At 48.0% G+C, this 15,099-nt stretch overlaps 1 protein-coding gene across 1 annotated transcript in view; it reads left to right on the top strand.

The window, feature by feature from the left end:
* GRK1 (G protein-coupled receptor kinase 1) overlaps positions 1-11,481 on the top strand; it is a 28,552-nt gene extending 17,071 nt beyond the window's left edge. Inside the window, exons 3-8 of the mRNA XM_081167929.1 lie at positions 1,854-1,981; positions 3,331-3,488; positions 4,593-4,676; positions 4,835-4,959; positions 8,658-8,859; positions 10,744-11,481. Coding sequence (XP_081024055.1) covers positions 1,854-1,981; positions 3,331-3,488; positions 4,593-4,676; positions 4,835-4,959; positions 8,658-8,859; positions 10,744-11,039 — 993 coding nt within the window. The 3' untranslated portion in view covers positions 11,040-11,481. The remainder of the gene's footprint in view (positions 1-1,853; positions 1,982-3,330; positions 3,489-4,592; positions 4,677-4,834; positions 4,960-8,657; positions 8,860-10,743) is intronic.
* Positions 11,482-15,099: the final 3,618 nt, after the last annotated feature.

Genomic DNA, 15,099 nt, shown 5'->3' with positions numbered 1-15,099 from the left:
TCCCAACATCTTTCCAGGGAGTCTTCTCTTCTCATGAGGTGGCCAAAGTCTTGGAGCCTCAGCTTCAGGATCTGTCCTTCCAGTGAGCACTCAGGGCTGATTTCCTTCAGAATGGATACGTTTGATCTTCTTGCAGTCCATGGGACTCTCAAGAGTCTCCTCCAGCACCACAATTCAAAAGCATCCATTCTTCGGCGATCAGCCTTCTTTATGGTCCAGCTCTCACTTCCATACATCACTACTGGGAAAACCATAGCTTAAATTATACGAACCTTTGTTGGCAAGGTGATGTCTCTACTTTTTAAGATGCTGTCTTGGTTTGTCATTGCTTTTCTCCCAAGAAGCAGGCGTCTTTTAATTTCATGACTGCTGTCACCATCTGCAGTGATCATGGAGCCCAAGAAAGTAAAATCTCTCACTGCCTCCATTTCTTCCCTTTCTATTTGCCAGGAGGTGATGGGACCAGTGGCCATTAATAATAATAATAATAATAATAATAATAATAATAATAATAATAATAATAATAATTTTATTATGTATACCCCTGCCCATGTATACCCCTTTGGTGACTGTCAAAGTCCATTGAAGCTAGTCTATTGGAACTAGTTGAACACCCCCCTTTGCCTCCTGATTCCGTGGGTCGCATGGGGCTGAGGCCCAGACTATTTGAAGGACAACAAACCCGCCTGGGCTCTGGGGTCCCTTGGAGAAGGCCTTCTCTCAGTCCTGCCACCCTCACAGTGCCTGCTTGTGTGGACGTACGACGGGGCCTTCTCAGTGGTGGCTCCTCCCAGACAACTTTGGAACTCCCTTCCGAGAGAAGCCAGACTGGCTTCCTCCTTGCTGTCCTTCTGCTGGCAAGAGAAGATGCTTTTATTCCCACAGGAACTGACTCTTCTTCTTTTTTTAAGAAAACGGCTTTTAAAAGTTCTGTGCTATTATCTGCATTTTAACAGATTTTTTAAAATAAAAAAATATCATTTTGATTCTACATTTTTAGCTTTCGGCATTGCACTTGCATTGTTTTTTGAATTCCCGTAAGCCGCCTTGAGCCCTGGTGTGGAGAAAGGGTGGGATCTAAATAAAGAAATCTATTTATTTTATTTTATAGATGTCTTTATTTATATCGCACCCTTTGTGGGAGGGTGGGGGGAGGAAGGGAAATGGGGGGTGGAAATAAGGATGTTATGTTTTTGGATAATATGTTTTGTTTTAATTTTGAATAATAAAAAAAGAAATTAATAATAATAATACAAAGACTTGAAGTCCGAGCCAAAACATGTGCCAACACCCTCAGTGACCTGTGCCCCCTGTTTCTCGCTCGTTTTCTTTTTTCCCCAAATGCTTTTTATTGAGATTTAAGAACACCAACACTGACCAACAAAAACATCAAGTCTTGTTACATATATCCTACTTTATGCTCCATAGAGCCGTTGACTTCCGTCCTTCCCTTCCGCCGGTTTTCTTATTCCAATCTATAATTCACAGTTTCATTGGTTAAAAATTACACCGTGACATAAGACTTAATTCAGTCCTGCCAACGTTTTCATATTTCTACAGTTCTCACTTATATAAACCATGAATTTACTCCATTCGTTTTGGTACTTCGTCTCCTCCTGATTGCGAATTCTGTGTGTCAATTTTGCCATTTCAGCGTATTCAACCAACTTTATCTGCCATTCCCTTACAGTCGGAATCTCCTGTGACTTCTACTTTTGGGCTCTCAAAACTCTAGCTGGTGTTGTTGCATACAAATATAATCTTTGGTCTGTCTTCTTAATATCTTCTCCCACCAAGCCTAGCTTTTTGGAAAAGTATATTTAAACGTCTTTTTCTCGCCCGTTTTCTTCCAGGGTGCAATAGTGGAGAAGAGGATTCTTGCCAAAGTCCACAGCCGATTCATCGTCACCCTGGCGTACGCCTTCCAAACCAAAAATGACCTCTGCCTCGTCATGACGCTGATGAACGGAGGAGACCTCAGGTGGGAGACCCTTTTGCGGGGCAAAAATGTCAGGGTCGGGCTCTCCAAAGCGGGCCGGGATGTTCTGCCTGTAGTGCGGCCAACACAGAGATACAACACAGACCTCGTCTGTCCCGACTGCCGGTCATTTTTACAGATTCTGCCACCGGAGATCTTAGATCAGGGGTCAGCAAACTTTTTCAGCAGGGGGCCGGTCCTCTGTCCCTCAGACCTTGTGGGGGGCCGGACTATATTTTGGGTGAAAAAAATGAATGAATTCCTATGCCCCACAGATAACCCAGAGATGCATTTTAAATAAAAGGACACATTCTACTCATGGAAAAACACGCTGATTCCCGGACCGTCCATGGCCCGGATTGAGAAGGCGATTGGGCCGGATCCGTCCCCCGGGCCTTAATTTGCCTACCCATGTCTTAGATCTTAGTGGGGTAGGATTGTGGGGGGGGGGTCACATTATTGTTATGAACAATAATAATAATAATTTATTATTTATACTCTGCCCATTTGGCTGGGTTTCCCCAGGCACTCTGGGTGACTTCCAACAAAATATTAAAAATACAATAAAACATCAAACATTAAAAACTTCCCTAAACAGGGCTGCCTTCAGATGCCTTCTAAAAGTCAGATAGTTGTTTATTTCCTTGACACCTGATAGGAGGGCGTTCCACAGGGCAGGTGCCACTACCGAGAAGGCCCTTTGCCTGGTTCCCTGTAAGTTCACTTCTCGCAGGGAGGGAACCGCCAGAAGGCCCTCGGAGTTGGATCTCAGTGTCCGGGCTGAACGATGGGGGTGGAGACGCTCCTTGAGGTATAGTGGGCCTTTGAGGCCGTTTAGGGCTTTCAAGGTCAGCACCAACACTTTGAATTGTGCTTGGAAACGTCCTGGGAGCCAACGTGGGTCTTTCAGGACTGGTGTTATGTGGTCTCGGGGGCCGCTCCCAGTCTGAAAACCAGCGCACCTCTTTCATTTCAGATAGTACACATGGCTCATTTACCAGAAGCAATGTATTTAGTGTTAACTCTGGAAGTCTGTACAGTGGTACCTTGGGTTGATAAACTGGAGGTCCGTTCTTAATCTGAAACTGTTCTTAACCTGAAGCACCACTTTAGCTGATGGGGCCTCTTGCTGCTGCCGGGGCGCAATTTCTGTTCTCATCCTGAAGCAAAGTTCTTAACCCAAGGTACTATTTCTGGGTTAGCAGAGTCTGTAACCTGAAGCGTCTGTAACCCGAGGTCCCACTGTATTCAGTTCTGACCAAAATATCCCGGTGGATATTTTGCTCTGTGGGCATTCCGCGTTTCGGAAACTTCCGACGGGATTCGATTTGGGGCTTTGCCTCCCTTCTCAGGTACCACGTCTATAACGTCGATGAGAAAAACCCCGGCTTTTCGGAATCCAGGGCGATCTTCTACACGGCTCAGATCATTTGCGGCCTCGAACACCTCCATCAAAACCGCATCATCTACCGTGACCTCAAGCCAGAGAACGTCCTTTTGGATGATGCAGGTAATGGAAGCAACACACTGAAAGATCCAGGACTGGTAAAAGCGAGGAATTTTCCATGTGTGGTTAAACTGCGGAACTCCCCGCCACAGGAGTGGCCTCCAACCCGATGGCTTCCAACATTCCCTAATAATAATAATAATAATAATAATAATAATAATTTATTATTTATACCCCACCCATCTGGCTGGGCTTCCCCAGCCACTCTGGGCGGCTTCCAAAAGAATATTAAAATACTACAATACATCAAACATTAAAAGCTTCCCGAAACAGGGCTACCTTCAGATGTCTTCTAAAAGCCTGGTAGTTGTTGTTCTCTTTGACATCTGGTGGGAGGGCGTTCCACAGGGAGGGCGCCACTACCGAGAAGGCCCTCTGCCTGGTTCCCTGTAACTTGGCTTCTCGCAGTGAGGGAACCGCCAGAAGGCCCTCGGAGCTGGACCTCAGTGTTCGGGTAGAACGATGGGGGTGGAGACGCTCCTTCAGGTATACTGGACCGAGGCAGTTTAGGGCTTTAAAGGTCAGCACCAACACTTTAAATTGTGCTCGGAAACGTACTGGGAGCCAACGTAGGTCTTTCAAGACCGGTGTTATGTGGTCTCCCAGTCCCCAGTCTGGCTGCCACATTCTGGATTAGTTGTAGTTTCCGGGTCACCTTCAAAGATAGCCCCACGTAGAGCGCATTGCAGTAGTCCAAGCGGGAGATAACTAGAGCATGCACCACTCTGGCGAGACAGTCCGCGGGCAGTCAGGGTCTCAGCCTACGTACCAGATGGAGCTGGTAAACAGCTGCCCTGGATACAGATTTGACCTGTGCGTCCATGGACAGCTGTGAGTCCAAAATGACTCCCAGGCTGCGCACCTGGTCCTTCAGGGGCACAGTTACCCCATTCAGGACCAGGGAATCCTCCACACCTGCCCGCCTCCTGTCCCCCAAAAACAGTACTTCTGTCTTGTCAGAATTCAACCTCAATCTGTTAGCCGCCATCCAACCATCCAAAATTAGTGTAACTTTTCATTTCCGTTTCCAAATGCCGCACCCAGCCTGTCAATCGGTTCCTTATGACGGCTTCTTCTTTCTCTCGCCCCCCCCCCCCCCCGATTCAGGACATGTGCGGCTGTCAGATTTGGGCCTGGCGGTGGAACTGGCAGAAGGGAAGGACAAGACCAAGGGCTATGCGGGCACGCCAGGTGGGCACACGATTATTCATGGTCCTCCTCTTCAGTTGCAGTTCCTGCGATTTAGCTGCGACTCCTGCTTCACAGCGGGTTGGACTAGATGACCGCTGGGGGGTCCCAGCTCCGCAGTTCTGTGATTCTGCAGTTCTTCCTCTCTCCTTTCCCTACAGGGTTTATGGCGCCGGAACTCCTTAAGGGAGAGGAATACGACTCGAGCGTGGATTACTTCACGCTGGGAGTAACCCTCTACGAGATGGTCGCCGCGAAAGGACCTTTCCGCAGCCGCGGGGAAAAAGTACGGCATTTATTTTATTTTATGTCATCACTCCTTTTCTTCCTAATGTCTCAACAAATGAAACTGATTTGTAAAAATGTTACATGGCAAAAATACGGGAGACATTACACATACTTCTGTAAAACAAGAAAATATTTAATAATAAATAAATCAAAATCAAATTTATACACTGTGGAAAACAGAAAATCAAAGCAATTAGGGTTGCCATATTTCAAGGAGTAAAAATCCGGACACTAAAGTTATTGAGCTTTTCTTGGGAAATGGCCCAAAAGTTGCTGAGCTCAAAAGTTAGAATTCGAGCAGAGAATGATACTCAAATACATGCTTCCTGGTTCTGTTGGCAAAAACCCGGACATTTTGCCGATTTCCCAAAAATTCCCCCGGATGCTAATTTCGACATTTGAATCCCGGACAAGTCCAGGAAATTCTGGACATATAGCAACCCATTTACACAGAGGATACAACAATAGCAAGACTGGTAGACGATAATTTAAGTCTTTTGAAAAGTTGAACTAACGCTAAAAACAGATCTTATTTTATCGATCGCTTATTATACCTTGTTCTCCTCCGAGGAGTTGGAGAGAAAAAGTTTGGGTGCTTAGATTATTGATATTAGTCAATAGCATCTTTGCCCCCCCCAAAAAAGGTTTATTTTTCTTAATGTTGTAATGTATATAAAACAGAGCTAACAATCGTAACAACAGATGGAAAACAAAACTATAAAAACAAGCACGAAGAACGGGTTCAGTCGCACGTGGGTTGAAATAGCAAAGTCCAAGTAAAGATTATCAGCTTATTATTCTAGTTATCAAGTCTAGTTCCAGATTCCCCAGGCTTGTATTGAAAATGATCCTCTTGTATATGTGATAAGGGAATGCCAAACCATCTTTAAATTGTCTGCAGCCGTTGTCGAAATCTCAAAACGTACATAATTTCCCCCCATTATTGCTCTATTCCAGAGTGAGGGGCACCAAATGCCCGTTGTAATATTTTGGTCTGTTTTCTGTTGAGTCTCAATTACTATTTGAGCTGCCGAGATCATATATGCATGATCAATTCTTTTGACAACATACCTACGTCGGTGTCATCAAAAATATTCGGCAGCATCGATTTTGGACGACAAACAATAGCTCCTTCTAGTAACGTTTAGCGTCAAAGCTAAATTCCAGAAATCTTGCACCAACTTGCATTCCCACCATAAATGAGAAGCGGTGCCAAGTTTATTGCAAAGCTCGGTTAGTAGAGATCGAGACTCTTAATCTCACGGTCCTGGGTTCGAATCCCACATGGGGCAAAAGATTCTTGGGGGTTGGACCAGATGACTCGCAGGGTCCTTTCCAATTCTATGATTCTATGAATTACTAGGTAATAAAGAAGAAAAGATTTTGGACGTGTACAAAGAGTGTGATAATCATTGGGACCTTAACAGTGCTTTTTTTCCTATATATAAGAAATGTTTAGGGGTACTCTCATTTTCCTACTCATATTGAATTAGGGACACAGGTGGCGCTGTGGGTCAAACCACAGAGCCTCTTGGGCTTGGCGATCGGAAGGTCGGCGGTTCGAATCCCCGTGACAGGGTGAGCTCCCGTTGCTCAGTCCCTGCTCCTGCCAACCTAGCAGTTCGAAAGCACACCAGTGCAAGCAGATCAATAGGTACCGCTCTGGCGGAAAGGTAAACGGCATTTCCGTGCGCTCTGGTTTCCGTCACAGTGTCCCGTTGCACCAGAAGCGGTTTAGTCAAATAAACTGGAAAGCTGTCCGTGGAGAAACGCTGGCTCCCTCGGCCTGAAAGCAAGATGAGCACCGCAACCCCATAGTTGCCTTTGACTGGACTTAACCATCCAGGGGTCCTTTACCGTTACCATATTGAAATACTGCCCCTCAATATTAAGAAAGTTGACCAAATATTATTAATGTATGCTACGACTGCTGCCAGAATTTTGATAGCCCAAAATTGGAAAACACAGGAATTACTAACCAGATGAAGATGGTCGAATATGGGGAATTAACAAAACTGACTCACAGGATCCGCAATCAGGAGGAAACAAAATTCCGAAAAGAGTGGAGTAAATTTATGGACTATATAGGTGAGAACTGTAGAAATTTGAAGACATTAGGTAAAGGTAAAGGGACCCCTGACCATTAGGTCCAGTCATGGCCGACTCTGGGGTTGCGGCGCTCATCTCGCTTTACTGGCCGAGGGAGCCGACATACAGCTTCCAGGTCATGTGGCCAGCATGACTAAGCCGCTTCTGGCGAACCAGAGCAGCGCACAGAAACGCCGTTTGCCTTCCCACCAGAGTGGTACCTATTTATCTACTTGCACTTGATGTGCTTTCGAACTGCTAGGTGGGCAGGAGCAGGGACCGAGCAACGGGAGCTCACCCCGTCGTGGGGATTTGAACCGCCGACCTTCTGATCAGCAAGTCCTAGGCTCTGTGGTTTAACCCACAGCGCCACCCACGTTGAAGACGTTAGCAGGGCTGAAATAAATCTTATGTCATGGTCTAGATATCACTAAGTAACTCAGAGATCGAAATAAGAAAACCTGCGGGAGGGAGGGAAGTCAATGCTCTGTAGAGAGTAAAGAAAGATAGATGTAAAAGGATATGAAATATTAGTGTATTTTGTTTGTGCATATAAAATGAAAACTTAATAAAAAGCCTATTTTTAAAAAAAGAAACACTGCCCCTCAATGAGGCCAAACTTAGATTCACAAAATGTTTAGGGGTATGCGTACGCCCAGAGAAAAAAGCACTGGACCTTAATATTCCCAAGGGGTACTGTCAGAGCTGCTTCCAGATCCTAGCTCACAGAGGATCACGCTAGCCAGCGTTCACTTTATAAAAGTCTTTATTGAGTTACAGTTTCCATTCTCAAGCTGCCGCGTGCAGCTCTACGTCTTATGGGTTAGACCGACGAAGCTCCGTCTGAGTCTCCGCCCCCTGAGCACCAGCTTAATACCCTAGCCTTACTCCACCTTTTCCGCCTGACCGTTCTTCTCTGGGTCCCTCTGCCCCCCGCAGTCTCTTCCTTCCTGGACTCTTCTGACGCGGACCCCCCGGACCCTTCTGTCTCCTTGCGTCGGGCTTTAGGACCTGGCTCCCTTTCCGGGCTGCTTACTGCGCCACCTTCCTGTGCATTTGAACTTGGCGCGCGCGCCCAACCTTCCACTTTCCGCTTAACCGTTTCTTCGCTCCCCGATGGAGGTGTGGCCACTCCTGACTCCTGCCCTCCCTCCTGCTGCGAGCTGCCAGAGCTCGATACCTGGCGCCCTTCCTCTCCACTGCGCTCTGTTGGTGACGCTGGCCCCGATTTCCAACTGCTCCCCTCTGAGCCCTCTCTGGACCCTTCTTCCTGGGGTGTCCCCCTAGGCTCCCCCCTTGCTCTGGCCACTGGCGCTCCTTTCTGTGAATCTTCTGATTCACTGGAAAGACTCGGAGATGTCGGGTCGTCGTCATCGCTCATCTTTTCTTCGGCCTCCTCCCCCTCGCTCTCTGTTTCCTCCCTTGCCCTCGCCTCTGCTCCTGAACCCCTGACAGGTACGAATATTATGGTACTTATTATTAACAAAAAACGAGACCACGTGTTTGTTTTATATGCCGCATAAAGATTTTCTGCCTTTCTGCATGCGATGGGGAGGCAGAAAAAGCGTTTTAGAACAAGTCCCAGCACCTTTCTCCTTCCTGCCACAGGTAGAGAACAAGGAAGTGACGCGTCGCATCCTGCACGATCCCGTCACCTACCCGGATAAGTTCAGCGCCGAGTGCAAGGCCTGCTGCGAGGGGCTGATGATGAAAGACCCGGCCGCTCGCCTGGGGTTCAAGGACAACGAATGCGCGGAGCTGAAGAAGCACCCTGTTTTCCAGAAGATAAACTGGGGCCGCCTCGAGGCAGGTAAGGAACTCCAGGCCAGGAGGGCAAAATGGGGATAAGCGGATTCACCCAACTTCTGAGCCATTACGCTAGCCCAGGGCTGATGGGAGCTATGGTCCAAAATGTCTCAGAGGGCACAAGGTTTAAAACTTCCAGAAGTTAAAAGTCAGTAGGCTTAGATTAGAACTCGCACCAGCTTTCTAAGTGTTGTAAACAAAATCTGCCCTTATCATAGCTGTCAACTTACAGATTTGAAAATAAGGGACCAGCTGCCTCAGAAATAAGGGATCAGCAGCTTGTTTAGCTTATACGTAAATCCGGCACTGCCTGAGTCAGGGGTCAGCCTTTTTCGAGACCCCCAGCCATACCCCTGCTCACGGAAAGACTACTAAACGGTTTCCGCCTGGGGGGCAGCCCTGGCACGAGGGCCAGGAGAAAAGGGACTCCTTTCTCTCCTGTTGTAAACAAAATCTGTTCTTTTCCCCTTATGGGGTATCCAAGAGCCCATATAGAGTCCTTACATAGGTTCCCTATTGGTAGGAGAGAATAACAGAGGCCAAACAGAGAATATGGAGAAGCAAAGCAGCTCGTAAGCCTGATCATTGATCTGTTGCAACAGGGTGCTCCCCTCACCCGCAGGAGAGAGGAGGGACCCAGAAAAATGGTGTGCAAGGCCTTATAAACACTTTTGAAATCGCCACCCTGTAGATGAAGCCCAGGGACGCGGGTGGCGCTGTGGGTTAAACCACAGAGCCTAGGACTTGCTGATCAGAAGGTCGGCGGTTCGAATCCCTGCAATGATGGGGTGAGCTCCCGTTGCTCGGTCCCTGCTCCTGTCCACCTAGCAGTTCGAAAGCACGTCAAAGTGCAAGTAGATAAATAGGTACTGCTCTGGCAGGAAGGTAAATGCCGTTTCCGTGCGCTGCTCTGGTTCGCCAGAAGCGGCTTAGTCCTGCTGGCCACATGACCTGGAAGTTGTACGCCGGCACCCTCGGCCAATAAAGCGAGATGAGCACCGCAACCCTAGAGTCGGACACGACTGGACCTAATGGTCAGGGGTCCCTTTACCTTTACCTAGATCAAGACCACCCTCCAAATACATCATACCTACATCACAGAAAAGGTGGTCTAAAACAGAAATTTGAATGTTGTTTTTCCTGTTTGCCAGGTTACCTGATTGCGTTTCCTGATAGTCTGTCACCCATTAAAATGCTGATTACTCAATTCCTGAGACAATAGGAAGGCTCCCTGACCCACCCACCCCTCCCTCCTTGCAGGGAAAACATTTGGTCAGTTTGGGAATCAAAAATGGTTCCAGGTCGGTCTTCCTGTGCTGATCTATGTACGTGCTTGGTTCATAGCTGTCAACCGTCCCTTATTTGGCGGGACAGTCCCTTATCCCAGCGCTGTGTCCCGCTGCTGTCCCTTATTGATGATGTTAATTTCCCAGGTTTCAAAGGAAGCAGCTCCTCTCCCTCCCTCCCTGCCGGCCAGGGAGGAGGGAGGCTCCAGCTGTGTTGCTTGGCTGCGTTGCTCACCCAATAAGGAGTCTGAGAACAACTGGGGGGTGGAGCTTGCATGCCTTGTGCCAATCAAATCGGCCGCGTTGCCTGGGGACTCGCCTTTGCTCAGCGCTTCCCAGCGGAGAGGTGACGGTGGTTTACCTTGCTGCATCCCCTTTGCCGGGTTGCTGCGCTGTGGGAACCACCGCTTGAGGCTTCCTTTGGCTGCTGGTTGACTAAAATCCCTTATTTTGGCTGCTGATCCCTTATTTTCAAGGCTGCTGGTCCCTTATTTTCAAATCTGTAAGTTGACAGCTATGGCTTGGTTGGTACACTTCTGAACATTACCATATATCTAAGCCCTCCAAATTCCTATCGCACTCCCTTCCCCCTTCCGCTTCAGGACTGGTGGAGCCCCCCTTCGTGCCAGACCCCAAGGTGGTCTATGCCAAAGACATTGGCGACGTGGGCGCTTTCTCCACGGTGAAGGGCGTCGTGCTTGACGAGACGGACAAAGCCTTCTACGACGACTTCTCCACGGGCAACATCCCCATCCCCTGGCAGGAGGAGATGGTCGAGACGGGTGTCTTCGGAGAGCTCAACGTCTCTTGGGCCAAGGGCACCACCCCCAGGGATCTGGACCGCAACGCACCTCCAACAAGCAACTCCACCAAGTCGGGGACCTGCCTGCTGCTCTGAAGAGAGGCGGGGAGGTGTGTCTCCGGACACCAGGACTCCGGCCGCTGCGGCGGCCATTGCCGGACTCGCAACAGGGACCAGCTTCCGGCTGGCGGGCGATGCCCACTAGGCTGTGCTGCCCTTCCAGAACTGGGTGGTGGTGGAAAGAAGCTGGGCACTGTAAGCCACCGAGGCCCTTGCTTTCTCTACCAGAGACAGGACTCTGCTTCACTATGTGGCAGGGGCAATGGGGAACTCGAACTGGGTTCTGGCCGGCCTGCTCTGACCACTAGGCTCTGCAACCCTCCTAGCGCACCTGGGAGGCGCTCCCTAATTTTAATTAAATTTTCAGTCTGCAAGGAGGTTCACACACACACACACACACACACACACACACACCACACACTGGAGACTCCTGGCTTTTGATAGGAAGCGACAGCTATTGGTTAGACGGACAAGGGAGGGGGGCAAGCAACAGGAGCTCACCCCGTCGCGGGGATTCGAACTGCCGACCTTCTGAGCGGCAAGTCCTAGGCTCTGTGGTTTAGACCACAGCACCACCCGCGTCCTGAGAGAGAGAATAGAGGCATCCTATTTTTAAGGCACCCTCCATTTTCCTGTTGTTGGAAGATTCCAAGAAAGTCCTTCCCGCAGCTTGAAGTTGAACCGTGGAACTCCCTGCCACCAACTCGGATGGATTTAAAAGAGGATTTAACAAATTTACGGAGGAGAGAGCTATCACCGGCTACAAGCTAGGAGGTCTCTATGGTCTGCCTCCACGGTCAGAGCCAGCAATGCTTTTGAATCCCAGTTGCTGGAAACCACAGGAGGCGAGAGGGATGTTGCGTTTGAATCCCGCTTGTGGGTTTCCCATAATAGTCACTGTGAGAGCAATTTAAGGACCTGCATTAGAAATAACTGCGTGTTGTTGTTTTTTAAAAAAGCACCAGTTAATTGGGAACACTCTTGTTTTTTAAAAAACAGCCCAGTTAATTGGGAACACTCTTGCAACAGATTTATCATTCCTGTTACGTACATGGGACGCGGGTGGCGCTGTGGGTTAAACCACAGAGCCTAGGACTTGCTGATCAGAAGGTCGGCGGTTCGAATCCCCGCAATGGGGTGAGCTCCCCTTGCTTGGTCCCTGCTCCTGCCAACCTAGCAGTTCGAAAGCACGTCAAAGTGCAAGTAGATAAAGAGGTACCGCTCCAGCGGGAAGGTAAACGGCGTTTCCGTGCGCTGCTCTGGTTCGCCAGAAGCGGCTTAGTCCTGCTGGCCACATGACCCGGAAGCTGGACGCCGGCTCCCTCGGCCAGTAAAGCGAGATGAGCGCCACAACCCCAGAGTCGGTCACGACTGGACCTAATGGTCAGGGGTCCCTTTACCTTTACTTTTATTACGTACATGGGTTGCTCAGTTAAATGCTGCAGTCCTAGGAAAGATACAGAGTTTGAATCAAAAGGGGCTGCAGCCGCAATCGCACATCTGGGTCCCAACGACAACAATCTTGCGGGGTTGTCCGCCACCAACAGCCAGAGCTGGTCCACACAGCATATTCTCTTCACCCGTTGCTCAGGTTTTCAAAGGGATCCCTTCCTTGCAATCTCCCATTCTGTCACTAAGAATCACACACACACAGAGACTTCCTATTGCACATTGACTTCTGTTGTAAACAAAAGCTGCCCTTCTTCCCTTATGGGGGACATGAGAGCCTGTATAGAGTCCTTTGCAGGTTCTCCATCGGTCGGAGAAAATAACAGAGGCGAGGCAGAGAATATTGAAAAGCAAAGCAGCTCGTAAGCCTGATCTTTATTCAAGCTGTTGCAACAAAGCAAGCTTCAGAATCCATGAAACAGCAAATGCGTGAAGGTGTATATATATGCTTTGGTTTAGCAGGAATGAACCCTTATGGAGCTAAATTGACTAATTTGGACAAGTGCCCTTTTTAGAATGGTTTTTCACAGATGGGTTTGAAAAGTTGAGAACCACGGGGCTATATAAATTCTAACTGGACTCAGTTTGAATTGGGCAAGTGTATCCAGACTGCAGCTAGTTTTTTGGTCCCTTCGTGGTCGCCATCTGTTGTAAACAAAATCTGCCGTTCTTCCCTTATGGGGTATCCAAGAGCCCGTATAGAGTCCTTTGTTCTGGGTCGCCCTCAGGGAGGACCTTGTTGCAACAGCTTTAATAAAGATCAGGCTTACCAGCCACTTTGCTTCTCAATATTCATAGAATCCTAGAGTTGGAAGAGACCACAAGGGCCATCGAGTCCAACCCCCTGCCAAGCAGGAAACACCATCAGAGCACTCCTGACATATGGTTGTCAAGCCTCTGCTTAAAGACCTCCAAAGTAGGAGACTCCACCACACTCCTTGGCAGCAAATTCCACTGTCAAACAGCTCTTACTGTCAGGAAGTTCTTCCTAATGTTTAGGTGGAATCTTCTTTCTTGTAGTTTGGATCCATTGCTCCGTGTCCGCTTCTCTGGAGCAGCAGAAAACAACCTTTCTCCCTCCTCTATGTGACATCCTTTTATATATTTGAACATGGCTATCATATCACCCCTTAACCTCCTCTTCTCCAGGCTAAACATGCCCAGCTCCCTTAGCCGTTCCTCATAAGGCATCGTTTCCAGGCCTTCGACCATTTTGGTTGCCCTCCTCTGGACACGTTCCAGTTGGTCAGTGTCCTTCTTGAACTGTGGTGCCCAGAACTGGACACAGTACTCCAGGTGAGGTCTGACCAGAGCAGAATACAGTGGCACTATTACTTCCCTTGATCTAGATGCTATACTCCTATTGATGCAGCCCAGAATTGCATTGGCTTTTTTAGCTGCTGCGTCACACTGTTGGCTCATGTCAAGTTTGTCTCTGGTTGGCCTGTTATTTTCTCCTACCGATAGGGAACCCACGTAAGGATTCTATACGGGCTCTTGGGTACCCCATAAGGGAAGAAGGGCAGATTTTGTTTACAACATTACCACACACAGCCAACTCCAATTCAGGCATGCCACAAAAGTGAGCATCGCACGCCCTTTACATTTATGGCCTGCCTTCATTCTTAGAACTTATAACCTGCTCTCTCTTTTTGGGCCAACGGGTGCTAAAGCACTGCATTCTGACTGGCGGATGTGGTCCAAATTATTATTATTATTATTATTATTATTATTATTATTATTATTATTATTAGGTGAAAGCCCCACTCCAGGGTTTACTTCTGAGCAAACAGACAACCTGATTGCGCTGCCTAGCTCAGGCACCCCCAGATTCGGCCCTCCAGCTGTTCTGGGACTACAATTCCCATCATCCCTGACCACTGGTCCTGTTAGCTAGGGATGATGGGAGTTGTAGTCCCAAAACAGATGGAGGGCCGAGTTTGGGGGTGCCTGGCCTAGCCGCAACCCTACACGTCCCATTGAGAACAGCGGGGCTTACTCCTGAGTAAATAGGGGGGGAGATGATCTCTGGCGGCCCTTTACTTCCTTTTTTATAAAGTCACTTACCACAAGGTGTTTGGCTCTCTTGGGTAAGCTAAGTTCAGGAGAATTTTTGACTTGCCAGGGGCAAGTTCCCACACCCAGAAGGGACTGGGGGGAGATTCAGTTCAGTTTGTATTAAAAGCAGACCCTAGCTACTCCAAAAACGCTATGCAAACAGAAACACATCCATCCTTTGAAGTTTGTATTTCTCTTTTTGAGTTTCCAATGCAGCTGTCTCCGGCCAAGAAATGTGTACAGGAGAAATAATGCGTACGTACTGTACTAAGCTAAAGTGTGCATATAAATGCATATACATAAATGTGTGTGTATATATATATGTGTGTGTGTATATATATATCTATATATATAAAACATATCCCCCAAAATTGCACTAAATTAGGGAAAATCGCTTTGCAAAAATGTCTATATCAAGCAAAACAGCATTAAAAAAAATGCGTACATGAAAATAAATTTGCGCCAAGATGCTGATGAACTTTCACAAGGATTTCTTTTCTGTTTAAAAATGGCAGACTGCCGTAAAAATGAGAAGCACCACGCTTAGGACTGGAAAAACAGCAACATGAAAGTAAAGGAAGCTTGAGAC

Source organism: Podarcis bocagei, assembly GCF_964188305.1.
Source record: "Podarcis bocagei genome assembly, chromosome: 13".
NCBI lineage: Eukaryota > Metazoa > Chordata > Lepidosauria > Squamata > Lacertidae > Podarcis > Podarcis bocagei.
The sequence above is the reverse complement of the archived record's forward strand: the minus strand, read 5'-3'. Positions and strand labels throughout refer to the sequence as shown.